Genomic DNA, 23,316 nt, shown 5'->3' with positions numbered 1-23,316 from the left:
CAGTGGGCTCACAGTCTAGAAGGGGGAGACAGAGAACAAAACAAAACATATTAACAAAATAAAATAAATAGAATAGATATGTACAAGTAAATAAATAGAGTAATAAATATGTACAAACATATATACAGATCATGGGTTCAAATCCCGGCTCCGCCAATTGTCAGCTGGGTGACTTTGGGCGAGTCACTTCACTCGCTTAGAACGGTGCTTTGCACAAAGTAGACGCTTAACAAATGCCATCATCATTATTATTAATAATAATAATGTTGGTATTTGTTAAGCGCTTACTATGTGCAAAGCACTGTTCTAAGCGCTGGGATGGATACAAGGTAATCAGGTTGTCCCACGAGGGGCTCACAGTCTTCATCCCCATTTTACAGATGAGGGAACTGAGGCCAAGAGAAGTGAAGTGACTTGCCCAACGTCACACAGCTGACAAGTGGTGGAGCGGGGATTTGAACCCACAACCCCTGACTCCAAAGCCCGGGCTCTTTCCACTGAGCCACGCTGCTTCCCCCTATTATTAGTCTCTGGGCCTCAGTTCCCTCATCTGTCAAATGGGGATGAAGACGGTGAGCCCCCTGTGGGACCACCTGATCACCCTGGAACCTCCCCGGTGCTTAAAACAGTGCTTTGCACATAGTAGGTTCTTAACAAATGCCATCATCATTATTATTAGTCTCTGGGCCTCAGTTCCCTCATCTGCCAAATGGGGATTAAGAGGGTGAGCCCCCCGTGGGACCACCTGATCACCTTGGAACCTCCCCGGCGCTTAGAACGGTGCTTGGCACACAGTAGGCGCCTAACAAATGCCATCATCATTATTATTAGTCTCTGGGCCTCAGTTCCCTCATCTGTCAAATGGGGATGAAGACGGTGAGCCCCCCGTGGGACCACCTGATCACCTTGGAACCTCCCCGGTGCTTAAAACGGTGCTTTGCACATAGTAGGTTCTTAACAAATGCCGTCATCATTATTATTAGTCTCTGGGCCTCAGTTACCTCATCTGCCAAATGGGGATGAAGACGGTGAGCCCCCCGTGGGACCACCTGATCACTTTGGAACCTCCCCGGCGCTTAGAACGGTGCTTTGCACATAGTAGGCGCTTAACAAATGCCATCATCATTATTAGTATCTGGGCCTCAGTTCCCTCATCTGTCAAATGGGGATGAAGACGGTGAGCCCCCGGTGGGACAACCTGATCACCTTGGAACCTCCCCGGCGCTTAGAACAGTGCTTTGCACATAGTAGGTTCTTAACAAATGCCGTCATCATTATTATTAGTCTCTGGGCCTCAGTTACCTCAACTGTCAAATGGGGATGAAGACGGTGAGCCCCCCGTGGGACCACCTGATCACCTTGGAACCTCCCCGGCGCTTAGACCAGTGCTTTGCACATAGTAGGCGCTTAACAAATGCCATCCTCATTATTATTAGTCTCTGGGCCTCAGTTCCCTCATCTGTCAAATGGGCATGAAGACGGTGAGCCCCCGGTGGGACCACCTGATCACCTTGGAACCTCCCCAGTGCTTAAAACGGTGCTTTGCACATAGTAGGTTTTTAACAAATGCCATCATCATTATTATTAGTCTCTGGGCCTCAATTCCCTCATCTGTCAAATGGGGATGAAGATGGTGAGCCCCCCGTGGGATCAACTTGGAACCTCCCCGGCGCTTAAAACGGTGCTTTGCACATAGTAGGCGCTTCAGAAATGCCATCATCATTATTATTATTATCCTCTGGGATGAGAACCTCACCTAAATTTAAAGACCCCACAAGAAGGTGACTCCAAAACGTCTCTTGAATCAACCAATCAATCAATCGTATTTATTGAGCGCTTCCTATGTGCAGAGCACTGTACTAAGCGCTTGGGAAGTACAAATTGGCAACATATAGAGACAGTCCCTACCCAACAGTGGGCTCACAGTCTAAAAGGCATTCGCATTGAATGCCAATGAGAAATCAGACAGGACGCTGTTCCTTAAAGCTAACCTACAATCCTCCCAAGGAAGAGGACGCGCGTTTCCTCTGGTTTGGGAAACATCTGATCAATCAATCAATCAATCAATCGCATTTATTGAGCGCTTACTGTGTGCAGAGCACTGGACTAAGCGCTTGGGAAGTCCAAGTTGGCAAGATATAGAGACGGTCCCTACCCGACAGCGGGCTCACAGTCTAGAAGGGGGAGACGGACGACAAAACAAAACATACTAACAAAAGAAAATAAATAGAATAGATAGGAACAGGTAAAATAAATAAACTGGAGTAATAAACCTGTACAAACATATATCCATATATACAGGTGCTCTGGGGAAGCGAAGGAGGTAAGACGGGGGGATGGAGGGGGGACGAGGGGGAGAGGAAGGAAGGGGCTCAGTCTGGGAAGACATCCTGGAGGAGGTGAGCTCTCAGTGTCCATATTTACTATTCTATTTATTTTGTTGATGATGCACATTTGGCTTTAATTCCATTTGTCCTGACGACTTGACACCTGTCCGCCTGTTTGGTTTTGTTGCCTGTCTCCCCCCTTCTAGACTGTGAGCCCGTTGCTGGGCGGGGACCGTCTCTAGACGTTGCCAACCTGGACTTCCCAAGTGCTCAGTACAGCGCTTTGCACACAGCAAGCGCTCAATAAATACGACTGAATGAATGAATGCCAATCTGGAAATCCTTCGTTCAAGAGATTTTGATCCCCGTCCCCCGCCCAGCCCCCCTTCCGCCGACGAGGCCAGAGAAAAGCACTCACTCTCACTCTCGGCTTCGAGGCCGTCCATCGGTCCGTGCCCTCGCTCCCTCCTCCGTCTCCTCCGTTCCGTCCTTCTCCGGCCCGGCCCGCTCCCTCCGCACAGCCGCCCTTCAAATCCCTACCGAGCGCTCACCTCCTCCGGAAGGCCTTCCCACGCCGAGCCCCCTTTTCCCTCTCCTCCTCCTTCCCCTCCCCACAGCCCCTGTATACATCTTTGCACGCATTTATCACTCTATTTATTTTACTTGGACACATTTCCCGTTCTATTGATTTTGTTAACGATAGCTCCGCCGCTTGTCAATCAATCAATCAATCAATCGTATTTATTGAGCGCTTACTATGTGCAGAGCACTGTACTAAGCGCTTGGGAAGTACAAATTGGCAACACATAGAGGCAGTCCCTACCCAACAGTGGGCTCACAGTCTAAAAGGGGGAGACAGAGGACAGAACCAAACGTACCAACAAAATAAAATAAATAGGATAGAAATGTACAAGTAAAATAAATAAATAAATAAATAAATAAATAAATAGAGTAATAAATATGTACAGCCATATATCCATATATCCAGGTGCTGTGGGGAAGGGAAGGAGGTAAGATGGGGGGATGGAGAGGGGGACGAGGGGGAGAGGAAGGAAGGGGCTCAGTCTGGGAAGGCTGTCAGCTGTGTGGCTTTGGGCAAGTCACGTAACTTCTCTGCGCCTCAGTTCCCTCATCTGTAAAATGGAGATTAAGACGGCGAGCCCCAGGTGGGACCACCTGATCACCTTGTATCCTCCCCAGCGCTCAGAACAGTGCTTTGCACATAGTAAGCGCTTAATAAACGCCATTATTATTATTATTATCTAGCTTTAAGTCTATTTGTTCTGACGACTTGACACCCGTCCACACGTCTTGTTTTGTTGCCCGTCTCCCCCTTCTAGACCTTGCAGCTGCTGTTGGGTAGGGACCGTCTCTATACATTGCTGAACTGGACTTCCCAAGCACTTAATACAGTGCTCCACGCACAGCAAGCGCTCAATAAATACGACTGAACGAATGAAAAGCAGACCAACAGTTGGAACCAGGGCTCAAAAACTTAATACATTTTGTCTTGTCGTCTGTCTCCCCCTTCTAGACCGTGCACCCGTTGTTGTGTAGGGACCGTCTCTATATGTTGCCGAACTGGACTTCCCAAGCGCTTAATACAGTGCTCCGCACACAGTAAGCGCTCAATAAATACAACTGAACGAATGAAAAGCAGACCAACAGTTGGAACCAGGGCTCGAAAATTTGTTAATATATTTTGTCTTCTTGTCTGTTTCCTCCTTCTAGACCGTTGTTGGGTAGGGACCGTCTCTAGACGTTGCCGACCTGGACTTCCCAAGCGCTTAGTACATGCTCTGCACACAGTAAGTGCTCAATAAATACAACCGAACGAATGAAAAGCAGACCAACAGTTGGAACCAGGGCTCGAAAATCTGTTAATATATTTTGTCTTGTTCCCTGTTTCCCCCTTCTAGACCGTGAGCCCACTGCTGGGTAGGGACCGTCTCTATACGTTGACGAACTGGACTTCCCAAGCGCTTAGTACAGTCCTCCGCACACAGCAAGTGCTCAATAAATACGACTGAACGAATGAAATGCAGACCCACAGTTGGAACCAGGGCTCGAAAATGTGTTAATATATTTTGTCTTGTTGTCTGTCTCCCCCTTCTAGACCGTGAGCCCGCTGTTGGGTAGGGACCCTCTCTATACATTGCCGAATTGGACTTCCCAAGCGCTTAGTACAGTGCTCCGCACACAGCAAGCGCTCAATAAATACAACTGAACGAATGAAAAGCAGACCAACAGTTGGAACCAGGGCTCGAAAATGTGTTAATATATTTTGTCTTGTTCCCTGCCTCCCCTTCTAGACCGTGCGTCCATTGTTGGGTAGGGACCGTCTCTATACGTTGCCGACTTGGAATTCCCAATGATGATGATGACGATGATGGTATTTGTTAGGCGCTTACTATGTGCCAAGCACTGTTCTAAGCGCTGGGTTATACAAGGTGATCACGTTATTCCATGTGGGGCTCACAGTCTTAATCCCCATTTTACAGATGAGGGAACTGAGGCACAGAGAAGTGGAGTGACTTGCCCAAAGTCACCCAGCTGACAACTGGCGGCTCTGCACACAGTAGGCGCTCAATAAATACGATTGAATGAATGAATGAATGAATGAATGTTTCTCCTTGGCAGCTTCAGAGTTTTTCGAGAAGGTCCCATTTTAGAGTAAAGGAACTCACCCAGTATTCCAGGCCATGCTAAATCCTCGTTATCATCCCTGTCTTTTCCGGGGATCAGGTGGTACTCACCCATTATCCCAGGCCACGCTAAATCCTCATTATCGTCCCTGTCTTTCCCGGGGGCCAGGTGGTACTCACCCAGTATTCCAGGCCACGCTAAATCCTCGTTATCTATCATCCCTGTCTTTTCCGGGGGCCAGGTGGTACTCACCCTCACCCATCATTATTCCAGGCCACGCTAAATTCTCGTTATCATCCCTGTCTTTTCCAGGGATCAGGTGGTACTCACCCACTATTCCAAGCCACACTAAATCCTCGTTATCTATCATCCCTGTCTTTTCCGGGGGCCAGGTGGTACTCACAATCACCCATCATTATTCCAGGCCACGCTAAATCCTCGTTATCGTCCCTGTCTTTTCCGGGGGCCTGGTGGTACTCACCCGGTATTCCAGACCACGCTAAATCCTCATTACCATCCCTGTCTTTTTCAGGGATCAGGTGGTACTCACCCAGTATTCCAGGCCACGCTAAATCCTCGTTATCGTCCCTGTCTTTTCCGGGGGCCAGGTGGTACTCACCCATTATTCCAGGCCACGCTAAATCCTCATTATCATCCCTGTCTTTTCCGGGGGCCAGGTGGTACTCACCCATTACCCCAGGCCACGCTAAGTCCTCATTATCGTCCCTGTCTTTTCCAGGGATCAGGTGGTACTCAGCCAGTATTCCAGGCCACGCTAAATCCTCGTTATCTATCGTCCCTGTCTTTTCCGGGGGCCAGGGGGCACTCACCCATTATCCCAGGCCACGCTAAATCCTCGTTATCGTCCCGGTCTTTTCCGGGGGCCAGGTGGTTGAACCGATCGAGGTGCTCCAGCAAGCCAGCCAACAGAGGGATGGCTCCCGCCTCCTGCATCAGCCCGGCGCTCTTACTGAGCAGCAGCACTATCGAGACGACCAGCTCGGGGAGAAGAACACCTACGAAACAGGACGGGACAACCGACAGATCTCGCTGCAACCGGCATACGTCGCTATGAGAAAGCAGCCGCGGAAAGAGCCCGGGCTTTGGAGTCGGAGGTCATGGGTTCGAACTCCGGCTCCGCCAATTAATAATAATAACAATAATAATGGCATTTGTTAAGCGCTACTGCGTGCAAAGCACCGTTCTGAGCAGCTGTGTGGCTGCAGTTGTCAGCTGGGTGACTTTGGGCAAGTCGCTTCACTTCTCTGGGCCTCAGTGACCTCATCTGGAAAATGGGGATGAAGACTGGGAGCCCCCCGTGGGACCACCTGATCGCCCTGTAACCTCCCCGGCGCTTAGAACAGTGCTTCGCACATAGTAAGCGCTTGATAAATGCCATCACTATTATTATTATTATTACGTGTAAAGCACTGTTCTGAGCAGCTGTGTGGCTGCAGTTGTCAGCTGGGTGACTTTGGGCAAGTTGCTTCACTTCTCTGGGCCTCGGTTCCCTCACCTGGAAAATGGGAATGAAGACCGGGAGCCCCCCGTGGGAAAACTGGATCACTCTGTAGCCTCCCTAGCACTGAGAAGCAGCGTGGCTCTGTGGAAAGAGCCCGGGCTTTGGAGTCAGAGGTCGTGGGTTCAAATCCCAGCTCCGCCGACTTGTCGGCTGGGTGACTTTGGGCAAGTCGCTTTACTTCTCTGGGCCTCAGTTCCCTCATCTGGAAAATGGGGATGAAGACTGTGAGCCCCCCATGGGACAACCTGATCACTTGTAACCTCCCCAGTGCTTAGAACAGTGCTTTGCAGGTAGTAAGCGCTTAATAAGTGCCATCCTTACTATTGTCATTATTATTGTTACCAGAACAGTGCTTTGCACACAGTAAATGCTTAATAAATGCCATTATTATTATTATTATTGTTATTAGAACAGTGCTTTGCACATAGTAAACACTTAAGTGCCATCATTATTATTATTATTATGAGAACAGTGCTCTGCACACAGTAAACTCTTAATAAGTGCCATCATTATTATTACTATTATCAGAACAGTGCTTTGCACATAATAAGCGCTTAACAAACGCCATTATCATCATTATGATGATTACTGATCTATCCTCAGTGCAGAAGATCAGCCTCGAAATTCGCCGCCATTTGCGTGGGCAACGGCCAACCTCTCGGACCGTTCCCGGGCTCTCAAAACTGGTCCTTCTCCCACCGGAGGGGACCGGAATGGGAAAATCTGGCCCCTGCCGCTCCTTACCGGCATCCACCGGCTCCTTCTTCCCAACCTGTGGAAAAGGAACTGGGCCAGGGAGCAAGGTGATCGCTCTGTAACCCCGCCGGCGCTTAGAACATAGCGAGCGCGTAGCGAATACCACCGTTAATCCACGTTGCCGGGGGGACGGACCGTCTCCCGATCATTTGCGACCGCAGACGAGCGCTTTCTAGAGGGTGAGCCCGCCGTCGGGCCGGGACCGCCTCCGGATGCTGCCGACTCGGACTTCCCGAGCGCTTAGCCCGGCGCTCCGCACGCGGTGAGCGCTCGATAGATACGACCGAATGCGCGGCCGACGGCACAACCGGCGCCGTTCGGATTCGGGTGCTTCTGGGGGTTCCCTCCCACCCGCCCGCATCTCTTCTTGCCCATAAATTGCACGGCGGCGGCCGCAGAGGGAGGAGAACCGCTCTTGCTGCTCTGGCAAGAAATCACCGCACCTCTACACGCTTTAGATGAGCTATTAATTAGACGTCCCCCTCAATCGCCTCTGTTTCCCAGAGGTCCCCGTGAAAAGCGCATCCCCGACCCGGTACCTGTTAAGTCTCCGTCCACAACGCGCGACACCTCGGCGAAGTGCCTGTGGCTGGTGGAGGCGATGCTGGTGGCCACGGGCAGCGTGTCGCCGATGTGCGTACACAACAGGGCGGTGTATTTTTTCAGCAGGGAGCCCACCCCGAGTAACTCGGGACCTGGAAGCGAGGTTCGCGCGTTAGCGAGCGCACGGGGGAGTTTCACCGCAACGCTCACTACGCCGAGTGGGTCTGCGACAGAGGGACGTCAGTCTGGCCACGACGCGCCGCTGGCCCACGGATCAAATGGGGAAGGGGGGTGGCTAATGCGAGGGTCTCCCGCGGGGCGGTGGGGCTCGGGTGCAAAAAAGAAAACAAGACGCACTTGGGACTACCATCCGGGAACGTTTTTCAGAGGGGCACGGCCCGGAAAGAGCGAGGGCCTGGGGTTCGGAGGACCTGTTCTAATCACGGTTCCGCCGCTGATGACGATGATAATCACATTTGTTACGTGCTTACTATGTGCCGAGCGCCCTTCTAAGCGCTGGGGGGATACAAGGTGATCCCGTTGTCCCAGAGGACCTGTTCTAATCACGGTTCCGCCGCCGATGACGACGATGATGGCGTTTGTTACGCGCTTACTATGTGCCGAGCGCCGTTCTAAGCGCTGGGGGGATACAAGGTGATCCCGTTGTCCCAGAGGACCTGTTCTAATCACGGTTCCGCCGCTGATGACGACGGTGATGGCGTTTGTTACGCGCTTACTATGTGCCGAGCGCCCTTCTAAGCGCTGGGGGGATACAAGGTGATCCCGTTGTCCCAAAGGACCTGTTCTAATCACGGTTCCGCAGCTGATGACGACAATGATGGCGTTTGTTACGCGCTTACTATGTGCCGAGCGCCGCTCTAAGCGCTGGGGGGATACTAGGTGATCCCGTTGTCCCAGAGGACCTGTTCTAATCACGGTTCCGCCATTGATGATGATGATGATGGCATTTGTTACGCGCTTACTATGTGCTGAGCGCCGTTCTAAGCGCTGGGGGGATACAAGGTGATCCCGTTGTCCCAGAGGACCTGTTCTAATCATGGTTCCGCCATTGATGATGATGATGATGGCATTTGTTACGCGCTTACTATGTGCTGAGCGCCGTTCTAAGCGCTGGGGGGATACAAGGTGATCACGTTATCCTAGAGGACCTGTTCTAATCACGGTTCCACCGCTGATGACGACGGTGATGGCGTTTGTTACACGCTTACTATGTGCTGAGCGCCGTTCTAAGCGCTGGGGGGATACAAGGTGATCCCGTTGTCCCAGAGGACCTGTTCTAATCACGGTTCCGCCGCTGATGACGACGGTGATGGCGTTTGTTACGCGCTTACTATGTGCTGAGCGCCGTTCTAAGCGCTGGGGGGATACAAGGTGATCCCGTTGTCCCAGAGGACCTGTTCTAATCACGGTTCCACCGCTGATGACGACGATAATCACATTTGTTACACGCTTACTATGTGCTGAGCGCCGTTCTAAGCGCTGGGGGGATACAAGGTGATCACGTTGTCCCACGTGGGGCTCCCAGTCTTCATCCCCATTTGACAGATGAGGGAACAGAGAAGTGAAGTGACTTGCCCAAGGTCACACAGCAGACACGTGGGGGAGCCGGGATGAGAACCCGTGACCTCTGACTCCCAAGACTCTCTTTCCATGGAGCCAGGCGGCTTCTCATTGATCTACTGGGTGCCCCTGGGCAGGAAAGGTCACTTCTCTGTGCCTCAGTTACCTCATCCGTAAAATGGGGTTAAAGACTGCGAGCCCCAGGTGGGACACAGACCGAGTCCAACCTCATGGGTTCGAATCCCGGCTCCACCACGTCTGCTGTGTGACCTCGGGCAAGTCACTTCACTTCTCTGGGCCTCAGTTCCCTCATCTGTAAAATGGGGATGAAGACTGTGAGCCCCACGTGGGACAACCTGATCACCTTGTATCCCCCCCCAGCGCTTAGAACAGTGCTTTGCACATAGTAAGTGCTTAACAAATACCATTATTATTATTATTATTAGCTCATATCTACGCGCTTAATAAATGCCTGTGTATGTATATTAACATACATATATGTACATACATACACATATATGTATGTGTGTGCACATATATACACACATGCATATGCATACATGCATATATACACAAACATGCACACACATACGCATATATACATGTATACACACATGCACACACATGTATGCATACATGCACATATATATGCATATGTGTGTATATATACATAAAGTGCTTAATAAATGCCTATATATGTATATGTATGCACATATATATGCATATGTGTGTATATATACATAAAGTGCTTAATAAATGTCTATATATGTATATGTATGCACATATATGTATATATGCATATAAACATGTGTATGTATACATAAAGTGCTTAATAAATGCCTATATATGTATATGTATGCACATATATGTATATATGTATATGTATGCACATATATATGCATATGTGTGTATATATACATAAAGTGCTTAATAAATGTCTATATATGTATACGTATGCACATATATGTATACATGCATATAAACATGTGTATGTATACATAAAGTGCTTAATAAATGCCTATATATGTATATGTATGCACATATACGTATATATGTATATAAACATGTGTATGTATATACATGCATATATGTATATGCATATGCATATATATACGTGTGTGTGTGTGTGTGTGTGTAAATATATATGTGTGTATAGCGCTTAACTACAGTGCGTACAGTGCCAGGCACCCAGCAAGTCCTTAAACACCACAAAACAACAACGACAAAAAAAAACCCGGTTTATGTCCTTTATACAAGTGAAGCTGCCAATCCTCCAAAAAGTACCAACCACGACAACAGGTCACGCTAGTCGGGATTTCTGCGCAGTTCCCGAATTCTAATCATTGGCCTCAGAAATCTGAAACCAATAATCATTCAGTCGCATTTATTGAGCGCTCACTGTGCGCAGAGCACTGGCCTCAGCGCCTAGAGGAGCAGCGTGGCTCGGTGGGAAAGAGCCCGGGCTTTGGAGTCCGAGGTCACGGGTTCAAATCCCGGCTCTGTGGCTGTGGGCAAGTCGCTTCACTTCTCCGGGCCTCGGTGGCCTCATCTGACAAATGGGGATGAAGACCGGGAGCTCGCCGTGGGACGACCGGATCACCTCGTAACCTCCCCCGCGCTCAGAACGGTGCTCTGAACATAGTAAGCGCTTTATAAATGCCATCATCGTTATCACTGGCGGCAAAATCGGTCTGAACGAGAGTTTGGAGAATCCTTTTAACATTCCCAAAATAACCTGAACCGCCAAGGGACCCGCTACGGCCAAAATGACGCTCTCCCACCCGCCGACCGGGAAAGCCGCCTCGGCCACCGACGTAACTTACTGTACGAAGTGGAGAACGGAACAAAACCTTCCTCGGGATAGAGCTTGCTAACGAGCAAACGCTGAAAACGAAGTAACAGGTCCAGCGATGCCGATCTCTCCGGGCCGGACCGCTCCCGGTCCTGGCAGGCTGAAATTCGGCGGGCCACGTCTTTCAGTCTGGCAATCGTCTGGGAGGCGATATTTCTGAACGGAGACAAAAGAATGATAATAATAATAATAATGGCGTTTAGTAAGCGCTTACCGCGTGCAAAGCGCCGGGGAGGTTGCAAGGCCATCGGGTTGTCCCTCGGGGGGCTCCCAGTCTTCACCCCCGTTTTACAGACGAGGGAACTGAGGCACAGAGAAGCGACCTGCCCGAAGTCGCCCGGCTGAGCCGGAATTTGAACCCATGACCTCTGACTCCAAAGCCCGGGCTCTTTCCCACTGAGCCACGCCGCTTCTCAATCACGAGGCACGGCCACGAGAACGTATTCTGGTTACGGGACGTACTCCTGACATCCCAACAGCGGAGACAAATATCCGGGGCCGAAAAATACTCAGGTTGGCGACGTTAGCGCAACTCAGTAGCGGCATAATCACATATTTATTACTCTATTTATTTATAAATAAATAAATATTTATTTATTAATTTTTAATAAAAAATAAATAAATTTATTAATATTTATAATAGTAAATATGTACTATTTACTTGTACATATCTATTCTATTTATTTTATTTTGTTAGTATGTTTGGTTTTGTTCTCTGTCTTCCCCTTCTACACTGTGAGCCCACTGTTGGGTAGGGACTGTCTCTATATGTTGCCAATTTGTGCTTCCCAAGCGCTTAGTACAGTGCTCTGCACATAGTAAGCGCTCAATAAATGCGATTGATGATGATGATGATGATGATGATAGCCCAAAGTAAATGGCAGTAAATTGCAGAATTGAAGAAACTGTCCTGTGTATGTGTATGTTTGTGCGTATTTATTACTCTATTTATTTATTTATTTTACTTGTACATATCTATTCTATTTATTTTATTTTGTTAGTATGTTTGGTTTTGTTCTCTGTCTTCCCCTTCTAGACTGTGAGCCCACTGTTGGGTAGGGACCGTCTCTATATGTTGCCAATCTGTACTTCCCAAGCGCTTAGTACAGTGCTCTGCACATAGTAAGCGCTCAATAAATACGATTGATGATGATGATGATAGCCCGAAGTAAATGGCAGTTAATTGCAGAATTGAAGAAACTGTCCTGTGTATATGTATGTTTGTACGTATTTATTACTCTATTTATTTATTTTACTTGTACATATCTATTCTATTTATTTTATTTTGTTAGTATGTTTGGTTTTGTTCTCCGTCTCCCCCTTCTAGACTGTGAGCCCCACTGTTGGGTAGGGACTGTCTCTAGAGGTTGCCAATTTGGACTTCCCAAGCGCTTAGTACAGTGCTCTGCACATAGTAAGCGCTCAATAAATGCGATTGATGATGATGATGATGATGATAGCCCGAAGTAAATGGCAGTTAACTGCAGAATTGAAGAAACTGTCCTGTGTATATGTATGTTTGTACGTATTTATTACTCTACTTATTTATTTATTTTACTTGTACATATCTATTCTATTTATTTTATTTTGTTAGTATGTTTGGTTTTGTTCTCTGTCTTCCCCTTCTAGACTGTGAGCCCACTGTTGGGTAGGGACCGTCTCTATATGTTGCCAATTTGGACTTCCCAAGCGCTTAGTCCAGTGCTCTGCACACAGTAAGCGCTCAATAAATACGACTGATTGATAAAGCTGGTTGAATGGACCATGACAAGAGGAAGAAGACCGCGCTGAACGCACGTCGTCCTTTCTACCAAAGAAACCAACTTTTAGATATTCCGGTGCCTGAATTCTCTTGCGATGCCTCTGAGGTGGAAGGGGAATCGGACAGACTGTGAGCCCACTGTCGGGTAGGGACCGTCTCTATATGTCGCCAACTTGGACTTCCCAAGCGCTTCGTACAGTGCTCTGCACACAGTAAGCGCTCAATAAATACGATTGATGATGATATCATCCCCTCCACTTTCCCGAAAGGGAAACTACCGGCGAAACTGCCAATCTGGCCGGCACCGTGGTCCACGAGAGCGCAGGATTAGACTGGGAGCCCGTTGTTGCGCAGCGACCGTCTCTATATGTTGCCAACTGGTACCTCCCCAGCGCTTAGTACAGTGCTCCGCACGGAGTAAGCGCTCAATAAATACGACCGAATGAACGAACTGGGAGACTCTAGTACTGGGTCTGTCGATAATAATAATGGCATTAATTAAGCGCTTACTACGTGCAAAGCGCTGTTCTAAGCACCGGGGAGGTTACGAGGTGATCGGGTTGTCCCACGGGGGGCTCACAGTCTTCATCCCTATTTTACAGACGAGGGAACTGAGGCCCAGAGACTCGCCCAAAGTCACCCGGCTGACAACTGGCGGAGCCGGGATTTGAACCCACGACCTTTGACTCCAACGCCCGGGCTCTTTCCACTGAGCCACGCTGCTTCTCTGATGATGATGGTATTTGTTAAGCGCTTACTGTGTGCAAAGCACTGTTCTAAGCGCTGGGGGGATACAAGGTGATCAGGTTGTCCCACGTGGGGCTCACAGTCTTAATCCCCATTTTCCAGATGAGGGAACTGAGGCCCAGAGAAGTGAAGTGACTCGCCCAAAGTCACACAGCTGACAGTTGGCGGAGCGGGGATTTGAACCCATGACCTCCGACTCCAGAGCCCGGGCTCTTTCCGCTGAGCCTATTAAGGTGACAACCTCTCTTTTCCTCAGTTTCTTGATCTGTAAAATGGGGATAAAATACTAGTTCTTCTCTTTTAGAGCGGGAGCCCCGAGTGGGACGGGTGCTGCTTCTGATGCGATGGACTTACATCGCCCTCGCACTTACCGCAGTGCTCGGTCTAGAGTATTTGATAAATACCCGGATAAAAGAAAAGAAAAAGAAGCAGGGGAGTGGGGGATGATACCCACAGAGAGGTAACAGGGACGAGGGCCTTCGTCGGAACAGGCGGGTTTCACCCATCTTGGCCGGTTATCAGTGATGCTCAATTATTTCCCCCCTTCTAGACTGCGGGCACGTTGCCGATTTGTCCTTCCCAAGCGCTTAGTCCAGTGCTCTGCACCCGGTGAGCGCTCGATAAATACGACTGAACGCAGGAATTTTCCAGCTCGCGGCTCACCGCCCGGTCTAGCCACGGTAACCGGCAGAACGCCCGTTTTTCCACATAATCAATCGATCGTATTTATTGAGCGCTTACTGGGTATAGAGAACTATACTAAGCGCTTGGGAAGTACAAGTCGGCAACATATAGAGACGTGGCCGCTACCCGACAGCGGGCTCACAGTCTGGGGGGGGGTGGGGGCAGCAGACAACAAAATGAAACATATTAACAAAATACAATTAATAGAATAAATATGTACACAGTAAATAAATACATAGAGTAATAAATATGTACAAATAATAATAATAATAATAAATATGTATAAACACATATACATATATACAGGATCTACAGGCATAATTTCGTGAGACGCCCATCTCGCCTTCGACCCCAGGCCCGCGTCCTCCCCTCGGCCCCCTCTCCATCCCCCCGTCTCCCCTCCTTCCCTTCCCCACAGCACCTGTATAGATGTATATATGTTTGTACATATTTATTACTCTATTTATTTTACTTGTACATATCTATTCTATTTATTTTATTTTGTTAATCTGTTTGGTTTTGTTCTCTGTCTCCCCCTTCTAGACCGTGAGCCCACTGTTGGGTAGGGACCGTCTCTATTTTCCAGCTCACGGCTCCCCGCACGGTCTAGCGATGGTAACCGGCAGAACACCTGTTTTTCCACATAATCAATCAATCAATCAATCGTATTTATTGAGCGCTTACTGGGTATAGAGAACTATACTAAGCGCTTGGGAAGTACAAGTTGGCAACATAATCAGTCGAATGACCCGTCAGCGGTACTGACGGAGTGCTTTCGATCAGACGACCGCACTCAACGCTAGGGAGAGTGTAGAACAAGAGTAGATTCATCAGTTGTATTTATTGCACGCTTACCGAGTGCAGGGCACTGTACTAAGCGCTTGTAGACAATAATAATGGTATTTGCTAAGCGCTTACTATGTGCAAAGCACTGTTCGAAGCGCTCGTTGCCCACAAGGACCTGAAAGACGAGAGGGGGGAGACGGGCATCCAAATATGCCGTCTCGTCTGACGCCGCGGCGCCGTCTCCGATCCGTAGCGACTCCGAAGCGAGTTACAAACGGATATGTCACATAGCTGAGAGCTCACCTCCTCCAGGAGGCCTTCCCAGATTGAGCCCCTTCTTTCCTCTCCCCCTCGTCCCCCTCTCCATCCCCCCGCCTTACCGCCTTCCCCTCCCCACAGCACCTGTATATATGTATATATGGTTGTACATATTTATTACTCTGTTTATTTATTTATTTATTTATTTTACTTGTACATTTCTATCCTACTTATTTTATTTTGTTGGTATGTTTGGTTCTGTTCTCTGTCTCCCCCTTTTAGACTGTGAGCCCACTATCGGGTAGGGACTGTCTCTATGTGATGCCAATTTGTACTTCCCAAGCGCTTAGTACAGTGCTCTGCACATAGTAAGCGCTCAATAAATACGATTGATTGATTGATTGATTGATAGGTGCGGTGGGGCTCCGGTCTGGGCGCTCGACGGGTAAGAACCCAAGTGAATAGGCGATACGGACGGAGCACTTAGTACATATCCGCCGGTTCGATCGCTCATCTTTTCCCGACCCGATTACCGCATCGGCCTCCTCTCCGATCTCCCATCCTCCTGTCTCTCCCGCTTCAGTCTCTACTTCCCGCCGCTGACCGGATCGTCTCTGTGCGGAAACGCCCTGGGCACGTCACTCCCCGCCTCAAAAATCTCCAGCGGCATCGAGCAAAAGCTCCTCACTCTCTCCCAAGCGCTGAGTTCAGTGTTCTGCGTATGGTAAGTGCTCAATAAATACAACCGAATGCATGGACGAATGAAATCAGGATTTAGTCCAGAACCGGGAGCCCGTTGTTGGGTAGGGACCGTCTCTGTATGTTGCCGATTTGTCCTTCCCAAGCGCTTAGTCCAGTGCTCTGCACACAGGAAGCGCTCAATAAATACGATTGAATGAATGAATGAAATGAAAGGCCTCTTGGAGATTTGCTTTTCGTCATTCATTCATTCAATCGTATTTATTGAGCGCTTACTGTGTGCAGAGCACTGGACTAAGCGCTTGGGAAGTCCAAGTCGGCGACATATAGAGACAGTCCCTACCCGACAGCGGGCTCACAGTCTAGAAGGGGGAGACAGACGACAAAACAAAACATATTAACAAAATAAAATAAATAGAATAAATATGTACAAGTAAAATAAATAGAGTAATAAATATGTACAAACATCAGCATAGAGGTGATAGTTGAAGCCATAGGAGCGTAATATCTGCCCACAAGGAGTTTACAGGGGGAATCAAGAATTAAAATAAATTACAGGTAGGAGAAATAGTAGAGTATAAGGATTTGTACATAAATGTTGTGGAGCTGGGGTGAATGCTTAGGGCACAGGAATGGCAGTACAAAAAAAATATTCCAATGGAGACACACTGAGATATAATTTTGCAAGATTTTCTGAATGAGCATATTTGAAGATGTTTGCTCGCTCTCTCTCTCGAAACAATTTTTACATTCTGCTTGAATAAATTTCCTTTTTTGAGAAGACTAGGAACGCTCTCATTTTAACTGTGATAAGCTCTTTTGAAGATGGGAGTTTCTGCTGCTCACTTTGCTGTCTTTGCCCATTATCCGCGTTTTCTAAACGTAAGGCACTTTCAATTCTCTTCATTCCCTCTGGAAATTCAAATTCACTTTTTAGGTAGAATAGCTTTTAAAATAGCCTCCCCCTTTGCATTTACCACATGTACTGAATCACTCGGGCTAACAATAATGACAATTGGGATTATAATATTTACCAAGTACTTCCTACATGTCAAGTACTGTGTTAAGTGCTGGGGCAGACATACGATAACCAGAAGAGAGAGAGTCCCTGCACCACACCGGACTCTCTAAGAGGAAGGGAGGGCAAGTACCTTATCCCCATTTTCCAGAGAAGGAAACTGAGGCCAGGAGCAGAACTGGGACTAGAAGCTTCTCTTTTCAAATGCGAGTTCAGGTACGAGCCCAAACTATACATGTTCACTGGAACAGAGAAGGGTCTGGAATTCTAATAACAGACTACAGTTATTACTATTGCATAAAGAGATGAATACATTGAATTTAAATAGCACTTACACTGCTCCCTCCAACTTCAGACTGTGAGCCCACGTGGGACAGGCACTGTGTCCAACCTGATACGCTTGTATCTGCCCCAGCGCTTAAAGCAGTGCCTGACACATAGTAAGCACCTTACCAAATACCACTAAAAACCTATATAAAATGAGCTCATTTTGGGCCCTCCCAATATTGCTCCCAATTCCGTCACTACCTATAAACCATACCTGGGTCCAAATTAATAATAATAATGATAATGACGGCATTTATTAAGCGCTTACTATGTGCAAAGCACCGTTCTTAAGCGGCGGGGAGGTTAAAGGTGATCAGGTTGTCCCACGGGGGGCTCACAATCTAAATCCTCATTTTACGGATGAGGGAACTGAGGCACAGAGAAGTGAAGCGACTCGCCCAGAGTCACACGGCTGACAATCAATCAATCAATCAATCAATCGTATTTATTGAGCGCTTACTGTGTGCAGAGCACTGTACTAAGTGCTTGGGAAGTACAAGTTGGTAACATAAGTGGCGGACTGATTAGCTTGATTATCTTGTATTGATTCCAGGACTTAGTACACCGCCTGGAATACCGGAAGCGCATAACAAACACCATAAAAAAGTAGTAAGCACTTAAATACCAGAATAACTGACATCATTATTATTATTAGGAGGAAGGGCGACTTGGACTGCTGCTGTTAAATACCACTTATTTAAACAGCACTTAAATACCAAAATAACCGACATCATCATTATTATTATTAGGAGGAAGGGAGACTTGGACTGCTGCTGTTAAATACCACTTATTTAAACAGCACTTAAATACCAAAATAACCGACATCATTATTATTATTAATAGGAGGAAGGGAGACTTGGACTGCTGCTGTTAAATACCACTTATTTAAGTAGCACCTAAATACCAAAATAACCGACATCATTATTATTATTATTAGGAGGAAGGGCGACTTGGACTGCTGCTCTTAAATACCACTTATTTAAACAGCACTTAAATACCAAAATAACCGACATCATTATTATTATTATTAGGAGGAAGGGCGACTTGGACTGCTGCTGTTAAATACCACTTATTTAAATAGCACCTAAATACCAAAATAACTGACATCATTATTATTATTATTAATAGGAGGAAGGGAGACTTGGACTGCTGCTGTTAAATACCACTTATTTAAATAGCACCTAAATACCAAAATAACCGACATCACTATTATTATTAGGAGGAAGGGAGACTTTAAATAGCACTTAACTACCAAAATAACCGACATCATTATTATTATTACTAGGAGGAAGGGAGACTTGGACTGCTGCTGTTAAATACCGCTTATTTAAATAGCACTTAAGTACCAAAATAACCGACATCATTATTATTATTATTATTATTAGGAGGAAGGGAGCCTTGGGCTGCTGCTGTTGGTAGCTGCCACCCCGCAGACAAAACTGTAAAGAAACCTGATTTCAAAGCCACTGATAAAAATCATTACCGCTGTCAGGAAACCAAAGACTGTTGGGTGGCCCGTCTCTATATGTTGCCAACTTGTGTACTTCCCAAGCGCTTAGTCCAGTGCTCCGCACACAGTAAGCGCTCAATAAATACGATTGAATGAATGCAAAAAAAGTGGTTGCTGGGCAGCAGAACTGGACAGCCCTAGGCTTGGAACTTTGAAACGTCACGGACCCTCAAAATCCAACTAAACGGAGATTCATTTCTGCCTTTTCTTTTAATAATAATCACCAATCGTATTTATTGAGCGCTTACTATGTGCAGAGCACTGTACTAAGCGCTTGGGAAGTACAAACTGGCAACATATAGAGACAGTCCCTACCCAACAGTGGGCTCACAGTCTTGATGATGGCACTTATTAAGCGCTTACTATGCGCAAAGCACCGGTCTGAGCGCCGGGGAGGTTACAAGGCGATGCGGTGGTCCCACGGTCTTCATCCCCGTTTTCCAGATGAGGGAACTGAGGCACAGAGACGTGAAGCGACTCGCCCAAAGTCACGCGGCTGACAACTGGCGGAGCCGGTTTTAAGAAAAAGGGGGTTTGCTGTCGGTCTAGGGGCTAAGAGATGCCCTGGTTGGTCTTTGGTTGCCAATACCAGTGGGTCCCCATAATATTTAAATCTTTATAATTCAGTCACACCTTGAGACGCGACCCTTTCGACGGATCGGACAATCGCTCTCCATACTCAGGCATCATAACAACACCGCGCGACGGCGCGACGCTTCCTCTCTCACATCTAGAAAGTTCTGCGGGTCGTTTAGCCGGGAGCGCTCCATTTGATAATAATAATGGCATTTATTAAGCGCTTACCATGTGCAAAGCGCTGTTCTGAGCGCTGGGGAGGTTACAAGGTGATCAGGTGGTCTCACGGGGGGCTCACCGTCTTCATCCCCATCTGACAGCTCTGCAAAACTCGAACAACTTACCTGAGCAGCTGCTGGATGAGCTGAACCAGAGGCAAACTTTGTTTTCCGGCAGATTCATAGATCCCTGTGTTAATGAGGTCCTTATCTAAGGGAGTCCTACTTCTGTGAAGAGTCGAGGCGCTGGCTTCCTGCTCGTCGATTTCTTTCTCCTTCTGGGCTTCTTTCTTTGCCTCAATATCCTGTAACACATAAGGGCCTAAGTATAATAATATGATAATATATAATATAATATATAATATATAATGATATAATATAATAATATAATAAGCGCCTTATTCCAGGTGGCTTCTTTTCGGGAGAGTTTCAAGGAGGAGAAATGAGGAAGACACGATATCTAGGCTAAACTGGTGCTTGAGGGAGAAGAAATCAGCCGGAGGATTTGGGCGGTCTACCTATTTGCCAGCCTATCGATGGAAAATCATTTATGAAGTGCCGGTGAACCCCGCCGAGGCCCTTTGCGTAGGGGATCGAAAGCAATTCATTCATTCAATCGTATTTACGGAGCGCTTACTGCGTGCGGGGCACTGTACTAAGCGCTTCATCTGTCAAACGGGGATTCAAATTGTGAGGCCCCCGTGGGATAATCTGATTACCTTGTAACCTCCCCAGCGCTTGGAACAGTGCTTTGCAATCAATCATCATCATCATCAATCGTATTTATTGAGCGCTTACTATGTGCAGAGCACTGTACTAAGCGCTTGGGAAGTACAAATTGGCAACATAGAGAGACAGTCCCTACCCAACAGTGGGCTCCCAGTCTAAAAGGGGGAGACAGAGAACGAAACCAAACATACTAACAAAATAAAATAAATAAATAAAATAAATAAATAAATAAAATGCATGAAATCAATCATATTTATCGAGCGCTTACTGTGCGCAGAGCACTGTACGGAGCGCTTGGGAAGTACATGGTACTTTGCGCATAGTAAGCGCTTAACAAATACCAACATTATTATTATTATTGGGAAGTGCAAGTTGGCGACATATAGAGACGGTCCCTACCTAACAGCGGGCTCACGGTCTAGAAGGGGGAGACAGACAACAAGGCAAAATATATTAACAAAATGAAATATAGCTAATATATTAATAAATATATTATTTATAATATATTTATACTAGAATATAATGATAATAAAAATGGCATTTATTAAGCGCTTACTATGTGCAAGGCACTGTTCCAAGCGCTGATAATCGATATATTATTGATAATGACACAACATAACAATGCATTATAATATACAATAATATAATAACAGTAATGTAATGATAATGATATTAATATAATTAATATGGTATTAATATAACATATTATAATTATAAACATGATTAATATATCGATGATATGATAATGTTTATGATGTATTATTTACGATAGAAATATAATTGATATATAAATAAAGTGAAAGCCTGCATCGTTCCTCCCATATTGCTTTCTAGAACCCACATAACAAAACACTGCCATTTAAGCGACGGATTGAATGGCTTTCTTTACCTCTCTGACAGAGGGACTAACTAATAAGGAGAGCTATCGTTTTCCTAGAGATCAAAGTAGGATGACTACGATATCCCAGCGCAATTACGTCGGCGGGAAACCGGGCCTCAGATGATTCCCGGCGGAAGCCAACTGCTCCAGAAAGACGAAAGGAAGTCCTTTCCCCCGTCACAAAGATCTCTCCCTGGACCGTTTTCACTCCTGTGCTCCATATTACCGCTGCCCGACTCAATCCAGTAATATTCAGTAAAAACATTCTGGATTTGGATTCGATTTGGTTGGTCATGGATATGTAATTTCACTCATCCACTAGTATTTATTGAACGCTGCTTATTGTGTGCAGAGCACTGTACTAAGCGCTTGGAAAGTACGTTTCAGTAACAGAGACGGTCAATCCTTGCCCTCACCGGGCTTAGGTGACACAGAACGTGTAGACCAAAAGTTAGTGTCATGAGACCAAGTTCACTGAGGAGTGGATTTGGATTCGATTCGGTTGGTCTTCGATATGTTATTTCACTCATTCATTAGTATTTACTGAACGCTTACTGTGCGCAGAGCACTGTACTAAGCGCTTGGAAAGTACGTTTCGGTAACAGAGACGGTCAATCCTTGCCCTCACCGGGCTTAGGTGACACAGAACTTAGAGACCAAAGACGGTGTCACTAGACCAAGTATCATCGTTCACTGAGGAGCGGATTTGGATTCGATTCGGTTGGTCTTGGATACGTAATTTCACTCTTTCACTAGTATTTACTGAACGCTTACTGTGCGTAGAGCACTGTACTAAGCGCTCGGAAAGTACGTTTCGGTAACAGAGACGGTCAATCCTTGCCCTCACCGGGTTTAGGTGACACAGAACGTATAGACCAAAAGTCGGCATCACTAGACCAAGTATCATCGTTCACTGAGGAGTGGATTTGGATTCGATTCGGTTGGTCTCGGATACGTAATTTCAGTCATTCACTAGTATTTATTGAACGCTTACTGTGAGCAGAGCACTGTACTAAGCGCTCGGAAAGTACGTTTTGTTAACAGAGACGGTCAATCTGAGGAGTGGATTTGGATTCGATTCGGTTGGTCTTGGATACGTAATTTCACTCATTCACTAGTATTTACTGAATGCTTACTGTGCGCAGAGCACTGTACTAAGCGCTCGGAAAGTATGTTTCGGTAACAGAGATGGTCAATCCTTGCCCTCACCGGGCTTAGGTGCCACAGAACGTACAGACCAAAAGTCGGTGTCACTAGACCACTGAGGTGTGGCCCAATGCACGTCGTCTATCTGTGGGAGTGGATTCATTCATTCATTCAGTCGTATTTATTGAGCGCTTACTGTGTGCAGAGCACTGTACTAAGCGCTTGGGAAGTACAAGTCAGCAACATATAGAGACGCGGCCACTACCTGACAGCGGGCTCACAGTCTAGGGGGGTGAGGGGGACAGACAACAAAACGAAACATATTAACAAAATACAATAAATAGAATAAATATGTACAAAGTAAATAAATACATAGAGTAATAAATATGTACAAATAAATAATAATAATATGTATAAACACATATACATAATACAGGATCTATAGGCATAATTTCGTGAGACGCCCATCCCGCCTTCGACCCCCGGCCCGCGTCCTCCCCGTCGTCCCCCTCTCCATCCCCCCGCCTCCCCTCCTTCCTTTCCCCACAGCACCTGTATAGACGTATATATGTTTGTACATATTTATTACTCCATTTATTTTACTTGTACATAGCTATTCTACTTATTTTATTTTGTTTATATGCTTGGTTTTGTTCTCTGTCTCCCCCTTCTAGATTGTGAGCCCGTTGTTGGGTAGGGACCGTCTCTAGATGTTGCCAACTTGGACTTCCCGAGCGCTTAGTCCAGTG

At 46.8% G+C, this 23,316-nt stretch overlaps 1 protein-coding gene across 1 annotated transcript in view; it reads right to left on the bottom strand.

Moving 5' to 3' along the window:
* HERC2 (HECT and RLD domain containing E3 ubiquitin protein ligase 2) overlaps window positions 1-23,316 on the bottom strand; it is a 319,306-nt gene that overhangs the window by 186,018 nt on the left and 109,972 nt on the right. The window contains exons 19-22 of the mRNA XM_038760185.1: window positions 19,939-20,117; window positions 11,199-11,383; window positions 7,791-7,946; window positions 5,804-5,989 (exon numbers count right to left, since the gene is read on the bottom strand). Coding sequence (XP_038616113.1) covers window positions 5,804-5,989; window positions 7,791-7,946; window positions 11,199-11,383; window positions 19,939-20,117 — 706 coding nt within the window. The remainder of the gene's footprint in view (window positions 1-5,803; window positions 5,990-7,790; window positions 7,947-11,198; window positions 11,384-19,938; window positions 20,118-23,316) is intronic.

This window comes from Tachyglossus aculeatus, chromosome 18 (genome assembly GCF_015852505.1).
Source record: "Tachyglossus aculeatus isolate mTacAcu1 chromosome 18, mTacAcu1.pri, whole genome shotgun sequence".
Lineage (NCBI taxonomy): Eukaryota > Metazoa > Chordata > Mammalia > Monotremata > Tachyglossidae > Tachyglossus > Tachyglossus aculeatus.
The sequence above is the reverse complement of the archived record's forward strand: the minus strand, read 5'-3'. Positions and strand labels throughout refer to the sequence as shown.